The 18,174-nt window shown below is 38.8% G+C and overlaps 1 protein-coding gene across 1 annotated transcript in view; it reads right to left on the reverse strand.

Moving 5' to 3' along the window:
• TXK (TXK tyrosine kinase) overlaps positions 1-16,848 on the reverse strand; it is a 46,441-nt gene extending 29,593 nt beyond the window's left edge. The window contains exons 1-5 of the mRNA XM_036277771.1: positions 16,450-16,848; positions 14,714-14,816; positions 13,805-14,010; positions 10,723-10,788; positions 2,794-2,848 (exon numbers count right to left, since the gene is read on the reverse strand). Of these exons, the coding sequence (XP_036133664.1) occupies positions 2,794-2,848; positions 10,723-10,788; positions 13,805-14,010; positions 14,714-14,816; positions 16,450-16,520 (501 nt within the window). The 5' untranslated portion in view covers positions 16,521-16,848. The remainder of the gene's footprint in view (positions 1-2,793; positions 2,849-10,722; positions 10,789-13,804; positions 14,011-14,713; positions 14,817-16,449) is intronic.
• Positions 16,849-18,174: the final 1,326 nt, after the last annotated feature.

Here is an 18,174-nt window from a genome sequence, read left to right on the forward strand (position 1 = left end):
TATATTTAACCTTTAAGTTAGGAGCAAATAACTTTTATCTAATATCAACTATTCCAGAGATTGAAAAAAAAGACAAAAGTGTGAGGCTTATTTTATGATGCTAGTATAACCTTTATACTAAAACCAGACAAAGAGAATAAATTCTTAGAAGCCTGGATCACTCTGAATGTAACAGGAAAATGCTAAATAAAATATTAGGAAACTCAAACCAGAAATATATATTTTAAATGCTTCATGACTGAGTGCGATTTAACCAAGGTATATTTTTTTAAAATAAAAATTATAAAATATATAAATTACAGAAAACATTTTAAGATATATAGGAAAATATGTATATATTTTTAAATCTCTCTCTCTCTCTCTCCAGACAGATTAAATACTTAAATGTGAAAAGAAAAAATTTAAAACATTTAAGGGAAAACATAAAACTCCCTTATTATTTTAGGAAAAAGAGAAATTTCTTATAGTAAACAAATAAACAAAAGAGCAGAAATCATAAGAAAAATATTGAGAAATTTGACATTAACATTTTTAGAAAGTCTGTATAAGAAGCCAGGAACCAAAGACTATAGTTGTAACACATAACTAACTGACAACAGATTGGCATTCAGAATATATTTTTTAAATATACATTAGTCAGTTTAAAAGACAAACACTACAGACAAATGAGCAGAGATTACTAACAGGCATGTAACAGCAGAGGAAGCGCAACTGGCCAATAGACACATGACGAGTTATTCAATCGAGATGCTTATCAAGGAAATGTACATTTTACTATACATATAAAATTTCCCACTGGATGAATTGAAAAAGTGTGACTCTACCAATTGTTGGCGAGAGTGCAGGGAACTAGTTTTCTCATTCCCTGTAAGAGTATAAACCAGTACGAGTGCTTTGCTCACGATTTGATAGGATGGAGTAGTGTTAAATGTGCACAGCCTCCTTGACCAGACCGTTCCATTTCTGGGCATAATCAAAAGAAACCCCTTGCCTTTGTGTTTCAAATGACAAGTACAAGGAAGTCCTCTGCAGCACTGTTTGTAATAGTAAGAAACTACAAACAGTTTGAATGTTTATCACTAGTGAAATACACATGTTTGGGTATATTAATATAATGAAACACTAGACAGTGATTAAAGGAATGTGTTTGGCCCTGGCCCGTTTGGCTCAGCGGTTACAGCGTCAGCCCGCGGACCAGAGAGTCCCGGGTTCGGTTCCACTAGGGGCACATACCTTGGTTGCAGTTTGTCCCCAGCCTGGTTGGGGTCGTGTGAGTGGCAGCCACTCGATGTGTGGCGGCCACTCGATGTGTCTCTCTCACATCGATGTTTCCCCCCCCCCACTCTATCTGAAGATAAATAACAACAACAACAAAAAAGGAATGTGTTTGCTCTATATGTACCCATTGGAATAAAATTTAAAATAGTGTGCTTAATTTTTAAAATCTGCACATATGGTCTCCTTTATGTCAAACATTAAAACATACAAACTAACGGGATTATTTGCTTATGCCATGATAAAAATATAAGCACAGGGACAAAATGGAGCACACCCTCCTCCCACGGCTGCCTCTGGGGAGTGGTGACGGACTAGAAAGCTGTAGGATGGGCTTCACTGTCCATTTCCTTTCATTAAGAAACGTGATGGCCAAATGGGACTGCACGCTGTGCTGTCTGGGTTTGGGAATGCGACGGTTGTCACATAATTGCCTGTTCTAGTCTCTGTGGGGTGTTGAGACCCTCACCCTGTTCGGGCTCCTCTCAGGGGCGGAACCACTCACACTGAACCAGCTCAGCGCAGTGACTCCGGCCAGGTTACCTGTGACCGCCTGGCTTCCTGTGGATCTGCTGGACTGCTCTTCTCCAGTCCTGCCTGCCTGTCAACCTCTTTGTTCATTCTGGACCTAGGAAGCTCACTTTACAGAAAGCCACCTGCTGTCACCGCGCCAGGCAGATCCCCCCACAGTTCCTCCTAGCCAGTGGAGTCAGGCTCCACCTGTAGCCTCCACCTCCACCCCCGTGAGGCTGGGTCCGTGTCCCTCTGCCTGTCCCCCGCTCTCACCTGGCCCTTCCCTGGGTCCTGAGCCATTACTGGCATTGAGGTTTTAGTTACAGAACTGCTTCTTTCTCACTTACATTTCTAGATTTCCTCAACATCCGACAGCAGCGCACAATGACACACATACCTCTCGCCTACTTTCTAGTTTTGACTCTACATTTACCCACAGTTACTATTTACCATCAGTTGGAAATTTAAACGATATGCAGTTTGTTTTGTTTTGATCTAAATGAGCAGTTTTGACCCGAGCTTGATATTTTGGCTACCTTACCCTCCCCTTTGTTCCCAAAGAACAAAGAAGGTGCAGCAGTTTGAATTTTTCTATATTTGTGTTTTTAATGAGCCTAAGCTAAGCTTATGAGGATTGGATGTGTATTTGACTGGCACTGAGGCAAAGGTGTGTGGGAACTTCAAATACAGACTGTACTGCTAGAGTGCACTTGGAATGAACGAAGCTGGAGAATGTGGGTGTTGAAATCATTTCAGGAAAAACATGTTTCTGAAATTATGGTGAAAATCAACAGAAAATAATATGATACAAAGACAACTAGCTTACGACAACAAAAAATGTATATAAAGAAAAAATGGGTATAGAGATAAAATTATAATACTTTAAAACTAAAGAGAACAGGAAGCAATAAAATGCTTTAGTTGGGTAAGGTCTTTCTTTACAATGTACCTCTCTCAGAAACTTTGAAAATATTCACAGATTAATTCAGGAGTAAGTTGAATTACCTCGTGTCTCAAAAGACGCTCTGCCTGATTTCTGGTGATGTTTCTGTGGTACCACCTGTAAAAGCAATACAAATAATTTCTAATTGTTATATTTCGTTTTTTGGTTGTTGGTTTTTTTTTTCAGAAAAAAAAATAAAGAAAAAAAACCCGCTTCATTTCCGTTGTTTTTAAAAACTTACTCCAGAACTGATTTTTAGAAAGTAGAGTGTTTTTTTAAATTCAGATATATAATAATGTACTATTATAAATCCATTAATTTAGCTTAGTGGAGTTTTATTAGTTGCAAGTCTTTTCTATTCTATCTCAATTCAACTTTCTGACACACACTTAGTATATAATTTTGAATAATTTAACCTCCTGAGAATTTTCACGAAAGGTATGTGGTTAAGAAGTTGTCACCGCCCTGGCCGGTTTGGCTCAGTAGTTATAGCATCGGCCTGTGGCCCGGAGAGACCCGGGTTCGGTTCCCGCTAAGGGCACATACCTCGGTTGCAGTTTGTCCAAGGCCCTGGTTGGTCATGCGGGTGGCAGCCACTCAATGTGTCCCTTTCACGTTGATGTTTCTCTCTCTCTCTCTTCCTCTCTCTCCCTCCCACTCTATCTGAACAAAAAATGGAAAAATGTCCTCAGGTGAGGATAAAAAAAAAGAAGTTGTCACCTTCACCTGGCCTGTGTGGGTGGCCCAGTAGGTTGGAGCATTGTTCCATACACCGAAAGATCACAGGTTCGATTCCTGGTCAGGGCACATAGCCAGGTTTCGGGTTCAATCCCCAGTCTAGGTATGGGGGCAACTGATCAGTGTTTCTCTATCCCTCTCCCTTCCTCTCGCTAAAATAAATAAAAACATATTCCAGGGTGAGGGTTTAAAAAATAAAAAGTAGAAAAAGAAGTCATCATCTTCAACAAACCCTTCACTGAGTTTTGGAAGACAACCTAAAAAAATACCTGTTTCCTTCTGCTCAGGAACATTTTATTTGCATGCTTTTGTATGTGCTATGTTACCTTTCCAAGATTAAAACACACAATAACTTATTGACTTTCCCAAGTATGTTAACTTGTAGTAAACTCAGAAGTTTAGTGGAGTAAATGGAACAGATCAGGATAGAACCCTGCTCCCAGCACCCCCTCCTCCTCACGGTTCCTCCTCCTCTGCTCACACCCCGAGCTCCCGCCACGTGGGATTTTTTCCTTTCTCAAAACTCTTTCCTGCCTCCAATCCTGCTATTACCTCTGCATGAAATGTCACTATAAGATTTTAGGACAGCAATTTTCAACCTTTTTCATCTTATGGTACACATCAATTAATTACTAAAATTCTGCAGCACACCAGAAAAGATATTTTTTGCAAATCTGACAAAAAAAAAAAAGGAAACATTTTGATTCATTCACACAGGATGGCTATTGAGTTAGCTGTTGTTATTTTCTTATTTGACAACCTCAGGGAAAAGAGGTCAGTGTCCCTGACTAAATAATCAGCTATTGCTTGTTTTCAAAATTCTTCTGGCACACTGGTTGAAAATCCCTGCTTTGGAATACCAGAGGTGCACACAGTTGTCATAATTAAATAATATTGTAATTTCAATATACAGTTTGGTATGGCAGTGTCAAGTCAGTAAGCAAATGGTGCCCAAGAAGAGAAAGGAAATGGTAGAACCAAGGAGAAAGAAAGAAAATTGGAAAAGCTTTCATTTCAAAACAAGATTTTTAAAAGCAGCAAATCTACTATTACCAGAAACGCTATTTTTCTGGACAGTGGCAGGAAGAAGGCATGTCTAACCATGACTGAGTCATGGTGGGAGGGCCGCAAGGTGGCTAAGTGAAACTCACGCCTGACTTTGGGGATGGAATCTATCTTATTGTATGGACTTCCCCTAACTTCCAGTAGTACAAAGCTGCCACTAAAGTAGAATGGTCAGGTCTTTAAAATATGAATGCCCTTAAAGTGAACATGAACCTTTAAAAAGATGGACCACAGAGAATAGGGATGATTACAGATGATTCTAGATAAAATTACGATTTATCACTAGTGGGAATAAGGGTAACTGTGACGTTCAACCGTGAATATTATTTAGTACTTTTTAAAAAATTCTCTTAAGCAAAAAAGCTAATCAGAGAAAGACAAATATCACATGCTCTCACTTATTTGTGGAATATAATGAACAGAACAAGCTGATGGAAAAAATAGATCCAGAGACATAGAAGTAGGGTACAGACTGACAAACCTCAGAAGAGGGGGATGGGGGGAGGGAAGAGATGAACCACAGAATTTATATGCATGTATGCACGTAACACAACAATGCTGGGGGTGTGGGGGCAGGATTGGGAGGAGGTGTCAATGGGGAGAAAAGGAGAAACATCTGTAACAAAAATAAATTAATAAAAAAAAAGGATTCACTTTGAAGTGCATAAAAAAATAAATAAAAATGATCTTTACTGTTGAGACTATTACAGATGTCCTCCTTTTCCCCCCATTTCCCCCCTCTTCCCTGCCCCCATCTCCCACCCTGGCCTTCACTGCATTACTGTCTATATCCATTGGTTATGTATATATGTATATAAATTCTTTGGTTAATCTCTTCCCACCCCCTCCCCCCTTCCCTCTGAGATTAGTACTTTTTAATGAATGTTCATATTGTGAAGGGAATTTCACAGTGAGTCTGAGACCTCCTGTTGCAAAGTTAAAGACACAAGTATCAGTCTGAAGGGGCCCACGCTGGCTAAGTTGTGAAATATGGGTGCTAAAAGGAGAATAACAATTATAGCTCACTAAAATATGTTGACTCTCTGAAAAGTAAAGTCTTCATAATGGTATTTGAAAAAGAAAGAGTTAATGCCCGGCCAGTGTGGCTCAGTGGTTGGGCGTCGACCCATGCACCAAAAGGTCACCAGTTCAATTCCTGGTCAGGGCACATGCCAAGTTGTGGACCAGATCCCCAGTGGGGGCATGTAAGAGGGGGCCAATCGATGTTCTCTCTCATCAATGTTTCTATATCTCTCCCCCTCCCTTCCTCTCTCTAAAATCAATAAAGAAAAATAAGAAAAGGAAAAAGTTAATAAATTGCATTTTTTAAAATGTTTTTTAACTGCCATTATATCAGTATTAATTTTGTTGCATTATACTTATTCATGATAGTGATAAATAATATAAGTGAATGTATTATTTTGTTTAAATGTAAACTAAAAATCTGTGTGCATGTCATTAGAATGACTTTAAACTAGTAGACAAAGAGCCAAGTAAAAATATATGATACATTTAGGATTCTTGAAAATAATGCAGGATTCCACAGGCAGGAATGAGATGGGATGACTATAACTTAGGGAAATTTGGGCACAGTATTTCAGAATTGAATCAGATGGTAAAAGTTAGAAGAGTTTTGTTTTTTGTTGTTTTAAATTGGTAAGGCTGTAACTCATACCTAGACAACGCTGATTATAAAACTCATACCGAAGTGTGTGGACATGGAACTTGGGACGGGGCTTCTATTGACATATAAAAAGAAACCCAGCAAATCCAGCTCTGGTTGAGTACACACATCTTGTGTATATGTAAGCCTCAGGTCCCATGTCCCAGTCTTAGATTTCGGATCAATAAGTAACAGTATTGTGGTCTTGAGTTTTCAACATAGAAACCCTATTAGACCTGAGAAGGTCAATCTGTTTCTCTTAGTAAGTGACTTTTTAACCATGGAAAGATTAAACATTCAGTGTAGACATAATGAGATAAATCAGACTCATACTTCTGTAAAGTTCGGGATAATCAATGTTTGATATTTTAAATGCCTATAGTTTTAAAAGAATCTGGCATATTGGGTTTTTGCCTCTGATTTAAAATGTATAATAAATCTTAAACATGGTATTTGAGGTATAAGGGAATTTGACTTGTTTTTTAAAATATTTGTATGGTTAAGAGAACTTGATTTATTAAATTTATCTAAGTTTAGATTAGATTCACATAAGTTTAATTTATTAGATTCACCACATAAGTTTAATTTATTAGATTCCAGGATCATGTAAGGACTTACAAAGGGCTATTGCAATTGCAAATTTGCCGTCTGGCATGAGAAGTACTCAAAAAGAAAATTGAATTTATTCAGTTTATTAATGAAGTTAAATGTTTCGGGGAATTTAATTAGCGGAGCTTATAAATAGGGCTGATTGTTGAAGGACATTTAATATGTTGAGTTTGAAATAAGGTCATTGTTCATATTTTTTCTGTTTATGAATAGTATATCAAGATTTACAAGTTAAATTTGAAGGCTTACTGAAAACTAGGATTTTACATTGTATTGTTGATAATTGGATATTAATTTAAAGCCAAAATAGCCATAAACATTTCTACTTATAAACATTCCCCTGAGATGTCAGAGCCCACGCTGACATAGCATTCTTCCCCACCCCCATCCCATCCCTGCCCCACCCCCGGCCCCACCCTGGCCCACCCCTTCCCACCCCCAGCCCCACCCTGGCCCACCCCGTCCCACTCCCGGCCCCACTCCTGGCCCCACCCAGGCCCACCCCCGGCCCCACCCTTGGCCCCCTGACTGCCTAGTACTTCCTTTAGCCTCAAGTCACTGCCTCAGAAAGGTCTTCCCCAACCAACACCCTCCTCTCAATTATACCCGTCCCCACTGTTTTCTCCCAGTGTCCCATACTATTTCTTCCTAACACTACAATTTAAAATTACATATTTGGTTGTGAATTTGGAGCTCTTTAATATCTATTTCCCCAAGAAGCTGCAAGTTTCATTAAGGCTGGACTGCTTCTGTGTGTTCCAGCATCTTAAAAGGCTAACACCTGGTACCCCATACGTGTACAATAAATAAAGATTGAACAAATAAAGTCATCTGGGGGGCTGAAGTAACAATGATATGTAGTATACCTGTAATAGTGGGCAAGGTGGTTCAAACCGTCAATGCCTTTCTTGTTATTTTCACAGTTCAAGGAAATAATGATAATTGCTAGAAATTATTGAACGTTTACTATGTACTGTATAGGACAGGTATTATTGTCCCCAGTTTTCAGATCACTCGTAGGTTTAGAGACGTTACAGAAGTCCCAACATCCAAAGCACTAGTCAGTGCCGATGCGAAGATTTGAACCCAGATTTTTCCGATTTCCAGGTCCGCACTACAGTACTTCACCCTAGGGTAGTCATTTCCGTGCAGTCATTAGGACAGTGCTTGGCACACTGTAAATGGCTGATAGCTTTATTGATAATTTTTATAGCTATATTTTAATAAACCCTTTTTTGCTAATAAACCTTTTTTTAAAAGAAATAGCAATAAAATTAAAAAGCAGTCTTCCCATAATTAGAGTCTATAAGAAAATAACTTTTAAAGACATGTAAATCAAGGCCCAAGGAAATGAGATGGTTAGTCTAACCTCAGAGTAGTTTAATTCAAATTATCTAATATCTACAATATAAGAAGTTGTTCAAGCCAGACTCCAAGCCTCGTCTAAACAGGGGCAGCAAGGAGCAAAGTAATTAGAAAGGAAGAACTTATATGCATGTACGTATAATCAATGGACATGGACAACAAAACCGGGGACGGGGTGGGGGGAATGGGGAGGAGGGTGTCAATGGGGAAAAAAAGGAGAAACATCTGTAACAAAAATAAAATTTAAAAAAAGAAGAAGAATAAAGGAAGGAAGGAAAGAAATAAAGATTGCTGCTAGCGAGCATCCATTCACTAACCACCAGACGCTGTTAGGTACTTTTACACCTGTCTCCTTTAATCTCTTGGAAAATCCAAGTTGGGATTATGATTTGAAAAAAGAGTCTTATTTTTCTAATTTTTCTCAGCAGGAGATTTCCAAACAAAACTTTCCTGACCTGGCTTTAAAAGAGACTTGTTTGTGACTCATAGATACAGAGAACAATTTGGCAATTGCTGGATGGGAGGGGTATTAGACTGATGGGTGAAAAAGGTCAAGGGATTAAGAAGTACAAATTAGTACTTATATAATGGTCATGGAGATGTTAAGTACAGCAAAGGGAACATAGACAATGTTATAATAACTATGTATGGTGACAGATGAGTACTAGATTTATCAGGGTGATCCTTTGTAAGTTACATAAGTGTCTAATCACTGGAAACTAATATAATATTGTCCATCAACTGTAATTGAAAAATATCAAAAAGAAACAAGCAAGAGGATAAACAAAAAAAGAATGAGAAAGAGAGACCTGTTTGTGTTGGTCAGCTTGAGCTGGGGATAGTGGTGACACCCCGGTGGGCCACCCTTGAGTAACTATAGACAGGTGTGGAAATGTTTTCCAAGGAAGGTGGGTGCAGCCACGTAAAGGCTTTGTTTTCTGGGTGGAGATGGTATTTCAGAGCAGAGCTAAATGACACAGGTCAAGAGAGGGGCCATGCCCTGGCCAGTTTGGCTCAGCGGTTAGAGCGTCCGCCTGCGGTCCGGAGAGACCCGGGTTCGGTTCCCGCTAAGGGCACGTGCCTCGGTTGCAGTTTGTCCCCGGCCCTGGTTGGTCGTGTGGGTGGCAGCCACTCGATGTGTCCCTTTCACATCGATGTTTCCCTCTCTCTCCCTTCCTCTCTCTCCCTCCCACTCTATCTGTACAAAAAATGGAAAAATGTCCTCGGGTGAGGATTAAAAAAAAAAAAAAAAAGAGAGGGGCCATGACAGACTGATTGGGATGTGCGGGGGAGAGAGAGAAGAGACCCTATGATGGAGCTGATGAGAGTGACTTGGGAGAGAAAACTAGCTTGAGAACTTGCCAGTAGAGAAGTCTGGGAAGGTTACCTAGATGGGTCATGTGTCCTGCGGTCATCTGTTTCTGCCATCCAATAAAGTGACACTATTCAGCAAATCTTTTAAAAATGGATTTGTTGCCAGGCCAGTGTGGCTCAGTGGACTGAGCATCGTCCCATGGACTGAGAGGTCCTGGTTCGAGTCCAATCAGGGCACATGCCCAATTGCAGGCTTGATCCCCAGGATGGGGCGTGCAGGAGGCAGCAGATTGATGTTTCTCTCTCACATTAATGTTTTTCTCTCTCTCTAAAAAATCAATAAAAACATTAAAAAAAAACAACAACATAAAATTGGATTTGTTTTAGGGAAGGGATATGCTAAGCTTGGCCTCTAGGTGAGCGTCAATTAGTAGCGAAGCTGACCCAGGGGGCTCTTTCATTCAATTTATATTTATTTGCTGTCTGGTTCTCAGAGAAGCACCTGTCTTAATGCCTTAATTCATCACCTACTGCTACCTACTGGAAGCATATACTAATTGCAAAACAAATATCTAATGAGAGTGGAGATGGTACTCAAGAGCTCAAACTAAACCTAAATTTATAAAAGAGTAGGACTACTCTCAGCTCTGCTACTCTCTACGTATAAATTAATCTCTCAACCTTAGTTTCTGACCTGCAGAATGAGGGGCTAAAAAAAAATGATTGCTAAAATCTCCTCTATCTTCCAAATCTGTATAATAAAAATAGATTTTTAAGCAAGACTCCTGCAAACACGCCAAAGTTCTTCCAAACTACATTGGCCTAGTTCTCATCTTCAACTATTTCTAAAACATTTCAAAACACGAGCCAAAATACAGTAATGTGTCTGTAAATTAAGTTTAGTGTATCACTCATGACAATTTAATGTCATTTTTTAAATAGTTAATTTTCCATTTAGGACATATAGTAAAACAAGTAAAAGACAAGTGTTTGGCTTCATGCTATCACTGTCAAAACAAAAAATAGTGGCTACACATAACGAAACAAAAATAAGTTTAAGAAAAAGAAGTTTCTGAATCAACCATTATAAGGATCAAAGACCTCTTAGCCTACAGCTGCCGAATGTGTTACTTCCTTTTCCTTTTTAAGACCCAAAACAGTATCTATACTTACACACTGCCTAAATGTACCTGATTTTCATAGATTAACCATAGGGTGTATTTTGGAGGATACTTACTCATATATTTCTAAATTAGTTCGTTTGTTTTCAGCCACGTAGTTGCTTGGAATTAAGCCTTCATTCCTGCAACAAAAGACAAAGCAAAAATAAAAATGTTGTTACGTTTGTAGCATTATTATGGCAACCATTCTTTTAAAGTGTCAAGGATGTAGGGGAAATCAAATTCATTTTGCTGGTTAAGTTGTTATAGGAGGAAAACAGTTTTTCCACATTTAACTAAAATCTCTGTATAATAAATAGTAAGATTCTGACTTATAATGTGAGTAGATTAAGGTGTTTTACGACAAAGGAATCTTCTTAGAGAGGAAAGGGGGACTTAGATGGCCACTGGGACCTCATAGTAACTAGGTTAACAACAGAGCAATTACAAAAAAAAATGGCTTAATTCTTTTTCATTGCTGCAGAGTACTCGATAGAGTAGCTATTCTAGGTAAGTCACGTCCCTATCACAGCAACGTGGTGAAGAAATACTTGAACATGTCTTGTTGTGTACACGTAAGAGCATTTCTCTAAGACAGACACCAAGCCGGGAAATTACTGGGATACTGAACATGTGCATCCTTCAGTAGATATAGCAAGTGGCCTAGGAGGAGGATATACTACTAATTTACCCACCCACCAGCAGGGTGGGGGATTCTCTTTTCCTACACCTTCACCAGTACTTGAAATTACAAAAAGATCCCTAAGACACATTATTGGGAAATAAAAGTAAGTTGCAGAACAGTGCATAAAGTGTGATAAGATTCAAGTAAATTAAATCTGCAAACAATACCATATATTTCAATATGTGCACAAAAGGGCATTGAAAATTATTACTCAGTAAATGAATAATGGTGCCTACTCTTGCAAAAGAGACTGAGTTTGGAGAAGTGGCAAAGCAAAATTTTGGCATTATTTATCATGTTTGCATATTATAAAAAATGTATTAATTTTGATGTTAAATATTGTTTGTTTGTTTTGGTCTGAGTCACACCAACAGGCTACCTGCAGGGGTCGCTAATTCCACAGTCTTGAACCCACTAATAACCGTCTCCACTGAAGTGTCTCCATCACATGTTGAATCTAAATTAAGAACTGGTAAGACAGCCAAATAATCAGGAAAATATAAAGAAGGAGGACATGTAATATAGATACTTTTGATGAGTAGATACTTATAATTTCCAAATCCTGACAAAGGTCAGAAATCAGTGCCAGCATCTCTCCCAGGGAGCCCAGAAACCGCTCAGAACTCTTCTCTACCCAGGGCCTCAGCCAGGCATGAACAATCCTTTGCAACTGACACGTGAGGTCTGTTTGCATCTCAGGCTCGTTTTGTCTTTCCTGCCTAATCCAGCACCTACTTCCAAAACTATCATTGCAGAAATATGAAAATATGGAAGAGACTATTTTTGTTTCTACCTTAGAGCCTAACAGGAAAAAAAAAGTCTAATTTCCAAAGAAAATATAAATCAGAATAAGAACCTATATAATAGGAATTATTATTCCCATTTTACAAATAAAGAAAGAAAAACTCATTAAAAATAGAACTAGCATATGATCTAGCAATTTCACATCCGGGTATTTATCTGAAGAAAAAAAACACTAACTCAAAAAGATATGTGCATCCAATTTTCATTGTAGCATTATTTTCAATGAAAGAATGGATAAAGACAATGTGTGGCAAAGCAGAATTTTGGCATTATTTATCATGTTTGCATATTATAAAAAACTATATTCACTTACTAACTTTGAAGTTAAATATTGTTTGTTTGTTTGTTTGTTTTGGTCTAAGTCACACCAATAGGCCACCAGCTGTAGTCACTAATTCCACAGTCCCAAACCCATTAATAACTATTCCCACTGAAGAGTCTCCATTGCATGTTCAGCCTAAACTAAGAACTGGTAAGACAGCCTAATAATAAGGAAAATATAAAAAAAGAGGGCATGCCTGGCCGGTTTGGCTCAGCGGTTAGAGCATCGGCCTGCAGTCTGGAGAGACCCGGGTTCGGTTCCCGCTAAGGGCATGTACCTCGGTTGCAGTTTGTCCCTGGCCCTGGTTGGTCGTGCGGGTGGCAGCCACTCGATGTGTCCCTTTCACATCGATGTTTCTCTCTCTCTCTCTCCCTCCTGCTCTATCTGAACAAAGAATGAAAAAGTGTCCTCGGGTGAGGATAAAAAAAAAAAAAAAAAAAAAGAGGGCATGTAATATAGATACTTCTATATGTATACTTAGATATGTATAATCTCCAAATCCAAACACACACACACACACACTGGAATATTATTTGGCCATAAAAAAAGAATTAAAATTTGCCATTTGCAACAATGTAGATGGAACTTCAGGGCATTATGCTAAGTGAAATAAGTTAGAGAAAGACAAATACTGGATGACCTCATTTATAGGTAGAATCTAAAAAAAATTTTTTTTAATTAAAAAAATAGAAGCTGATAGATAAAGAGAACAGATTGGTGATTGCCAGAGATGGGGGGGTGAGGTAGGGGTGGGTAAAAGAGGTAAAGAGGGTCAAAATATATAAACTTCCAGTGACAAAATATAATTGTTATGGGGATGTAATGTACAGCACGGCGACTATAGTAAATAATACTGTATTGCATATTTAAAAGCTGTTAAGAGATTAAATCTTAAAAGTTCTCATCACCAGAAAAATATTCTGTAACTATGTATGGTGACAGATGTTAACTAGATGTATTCTGGTGATCATTTTACAATATATACAAATATTGAATCATTATGCTATACACCTGGAATTAATATAATGTTATATGCCAATGATAGCTCAATTTTAAAAATAAAAATTAATGAAAACTCACAGCGGGAAAGTCACTTGCCCAAAGGACAAAACCGTCAGTGACAGCATTGGGATGTGGAGCCAGGGGTATCTGCTTCTGAGAGTCTGCCTGAAATCCTGCTATAATGCTCTCAGACAGACGGGGCGGTGTGGGGGACAGGGTTAATTTCACACAGAAGGAAGTTATAAACCTTTAGAAACTGAGCCGGTGAACGGTCTTCGTTATGTTTCAGAAGTCTTTAGGGGATAGAAGGGGAGGAATTTGATAAGGACCAAGCCACCAATCTTACCCCCAACGGTCCCTTGCCTTCCACCAGTGAGCATTATACTTCTCCAGTATCAAGTATTCCTCTGCTCTCTTTAATGCTAGATCACAGGACTCCCTGGGCAGAAAGTCATATAGTGCCATGACTCGGATCTTCTGGTCAGCCACCGCAGGGGACGGGAGGGGAGGCAGCGGCTTGCGTTTTGATGGTTGCACACGGCTCCTGTTGGACTGTGAAAACCAAGGAATGAGTGGTTGCACTACTGTTTTAGCCACCTGTACTAACAAAGAGGAGGCGGAGAGATACTTGCCTGCTGCTGCGCCCCTTCTACCGTCCAGCTGCACCACAGCAGGAGCCAGGGGAGTAAACATAGGAAAAGACCGACTACAAAACAACTTTCGGATCCAGCAGCACACTCATCGTTTGGTAAATTTTCAAGGTCACGCATTTTCTTGCCAGCATTGCATTGGATTTTTTTTTTTTCAGGTCACAATTCTTAAAACTTGATTTCTTCCCCAATAGATGCACTTTGTCTTAAGAATTTTTCTCTCTTGGAAGAAGAAAAGCAGCCCTTTTCTTTTACGTGCTGTAAGCTTGTGTTTGGGTTTACCATGCTTCTGAAGAACACTGTTTCTCCCAACACTAAACTGAAAATTAATCCTGGCCTCAAAATGGCAGTAGCCAGATACATTTTCCCCCCATTCACCATCCAGTTTCAAGTTCTTCCAAAATAGAGCAGGCTATGTTAACCAGTTTTTTTTTTTCGTTTTCTTCTAGAAAATCATTCACTAAATGTTTATTGAGCATTTATTATGTGGCAAGCATAATACTAGGTTTCAGGCATGGTAGCAAACGGTACTTCATGGAGCAGACCCTAAAAATGCAAGTTTCCTCTCCCCCACACCATCATCCCCCCACCAAAATGATACTCACTTGCTTCTTACTTTGCAATTCACTGAACCACCGCCTGCGATGCTGGGTGTATTTTTCTGCAAGTTCTTCATCTTTGCTCAGGCTTATTTGTGTTCTCACTTGCCTAACATTAAAAACATAATCATATTATAGCCTAGCTGGTTTGGCTCAGTGGTTAGAGTGTCAGCCACGGACCAATGAGTTGAGGGTTCGATTCTGGTCAAGGGCATGTATCTCAGTTGCGGTTCGGTCCCTGGCCCTGGTTGGGATCGTGCAGGAAGCAATCAATCAATGTGTCTCTCTCACATTGATCTCTCTCTCTCTCTCTCTCTCTCTCTCTCTCTCTGTTCCTCCTTTCCTCCCACTTTATCTGAATATAAATGGAAAAATATCCTTGAGTGAGGATTAAACTAATAATCAGAAGAAGAAGAAGAAGAAGAAGAAGAAGAATCATGTTACAAGTGATTATTTTTATTCAAGATATCTACAAAGCCACTGGATTGTCACAAAACTAGTCAAACAATCCAGGTCTCTTTCCAAAGGCTTTTGTAATTAAGAAGACTAACTCCATTTCCTTGAGCAAGTTACTACCTCTCAGAAGTTATTTTTCTTTCTGGAAACTGGAGGTGCTAAGAGCACATGAAGTAGTTATGAAATAAAACTGAGGAAACATATGTCACATGCCCAGAACAGAGTCTGATGCACATTAAGGGCATACAATTATAAAGATGATAATGAGAAACCTACTCTGTATCAGGCATAGTGTTCATCACTTTACATGTATTACCTCATTTGATGGTATCTATTGTTATAAGAACATGCTTTTGAATCCCAGCTCTACCATTTCATAGTGAGGCCTTGGTAAGCAATGTAACCTCTCTAAGCTTCCGTTTCCTCATCTGTAAAATGCGGATTGTAAAAATCAATAGGTGGCTTTGAGAGTTACTTGAGCTAATAAATGCAAACTTCTTAGCATAATCTCACATATGGGCATTCCCATTAAATGTTAGCTGTGATTATTTTCATGGTGCCTTGGATTTTATTCTCATACAATCATTTACTGGACACCAAAGTACAAGACGTGATAGTTTTGAGGAGATATTCAAATGAATAAGACAGAATTCCTGCCCATAAAGGGTAAAAATTATAGAGTGAAATGCAGACAAATAAATAGGATACGTGAAATGTGTATTAAATAAAGAACCAAGTTGCGTGCTTTGGGAACACAATCAAAGAAACAACTAAGTCCAAAAGGATTAAGAAAGGATCACAGAAGGCCTAACATTTGACCTATGGTTTTATTTTTCATTTTTATTTATTTATTTTTCTGTATTATTTCTTTATGTTTTTGTTAATCCTCACCCGAGGATATTTTTCCATTGATTTTTTAGATAGAGTGGAAGGGAGGGGAGGGAAAGAGAAACATCGATGTGAGAGAGACGCATTGACTGGAACCCCTCCACAGGACCCCTGACCCCAACCAGGACTGGGGATCCAACCTGCAACCCAGGTACCTGCCCTTGACCAAGAATCAAACCCGCGATCCTTTGGTCCACAGGCTGATGCTCTAACCTCTGAGCCAAACCAGCCAGGGATGACCTATGGTTTTAAATGAATAGACACTCAACAGGGGAAAAAATGGGAAAAGGGTTTCCCAGGCAAAGGCACCAACAGAAACAAAGAAACCTGGAGACTCAGTAGACAATAAAGAAACAGAATGAATTCATTTCAAAGAAGGCCTCAGAAATGAGACTTACCGCTTCTGCACGGAGCAGCAACAGCAGCAACAGAAAATCGACTGGATGGTATTATCTGAAAAGCAGAGCATCCTCAGCTGTTAGAAAGCCATGGGTCCATGATATCAGATAGAGGAGGCTGGCGGTGCTATTCCAAAGCAGGAAATCCCCCAGAGCAGCGGTGACAAGAATTATTACGAAGCATATGCAAGGCCTTGACTGTGCCCTCCTTTACTAGCGGAAGACAAAAACCTGCCACCAAAGCAAAAGTAAGTTACTGGCACCCTGACCGATGTGGTTTCCCTTCTCAGGCTCTTCTCTCCAGGTCTGGTTTATGCATTTCCTCCGTCTGATGACCACCGTGTTCTACCTTACTCTGGTCAGGGCTAATGTCAGCTAACGAGTGTACAGAAGACGAGAATTCCAAAACAACGTTCTCCTAGAAAATCTGTTAGCAGTGATTTTTAATCACATCATCACACTTCCTTAAAAAATATTTTAACATATATTTTATATAATTATATAAAATAACAGAAATATATGTTTATATTTAATATAATATGTTGTATTTTATATATAATTTTTTGGCTTCCAATTATTTATGGATTGAGTCCAGGTACAAGCTAAACAATTAAAGAAAGAGCTAGCTAGCAAATCTGGGACATGCTTACACTTTCATTGTCAAGATTAATCTTTATTTTATTTAAGTTAGATCAGCAATTTTCAATCGGTCTGCTACGACACACTGGAGCACCTCAAGAATTTTTAAAACATGCAATGCCTGACTATTTAGTCAGGGGCACTGGCCTTCTCTCCCTTAGATTGTCGAATAAATAAATGACAATCACCAGCACAATATCAATCTGGTGTGAATGAGTCAAAATCATACCTATTTTTTGTTTTTGTCAGATTGGCAAAAAATGTATTTTTTAATTTTTCCGCAGAATTTTAGTAATTAGTGTGTGCCACGAGATGAAAAAGGTTGAAAATTGCTAAGTTAGATCATTTGCCTTTTTTTAAAACCATAAATAAATTCTGAATTTATCAAAAGGATGTTTGATCGCATGGTAGTAAGGCTTGGAAGCATGTTGAACCAGCCCCTCCAGATCACGTTTCCAGGACAGAGTGCAGGTTGGAGAAGAATGATTATCAACATGTTGGGGTCACTAAGCCAATGTTTATAGAACTTGCATTTCACAGTCAGTTTTTCTTCTATTCACACCTGAAAATGAAGTATTATGAAGGAGGCAGAGTGCATTAGACATGAGCATTAGTTCTGAGGGTAGACAGATCTGGATTTGAATCCTAGGTATGCGGTTGACTATATGTGGGATAAATTCCTTTACTTCTCTAACCCTTTGTTTTCCTATGTGTAAAAACAAAATAATCATCCCTACCCCTTTGAGAAGCCTTATAGGGAAGAGGTTAACCTCTAACTTTGTGGTTTGGGGCAAGTAACTTAACTGTTCTGTGCTTAACTTTTCTTATCTGGGAAATAAGAATTATAGAATATTTAGCATATAAAACTACTGTGAGGATGAATTGAATCAATTCATGTAAAGTACGTAGAACAATGTCATGTATAAAGTAAGAGGGTAATCGAGAAGACCTATGATTATTATCAAGTTGTCGAGAAGATTAAATTTGATATTATCTCCAAAGTCTTGAAACATGGAAGAGGAGCACAAGCAGAAGACACCACGTACAGTCCACCCCTCAGCATCAAAGTCCTCTGTCTTCTTTGTG

Source organism: Molossus molossus, unplaced genomic scaffold, assembly GCF_014108415.1.
Source record: "Molossus molossus isolate mMolMol1 unplaced genomic scaffold, mMolMol1.p scaffold_m16_p_1, whole genome shotgun sequence".
NCBI classification, from domain to species: domain Eukaryota; kingdom Metazoa; phylum Chordata; class Mammalia; order Chiroptera; family Molossidae; genus Molossus; species Molossus molossus.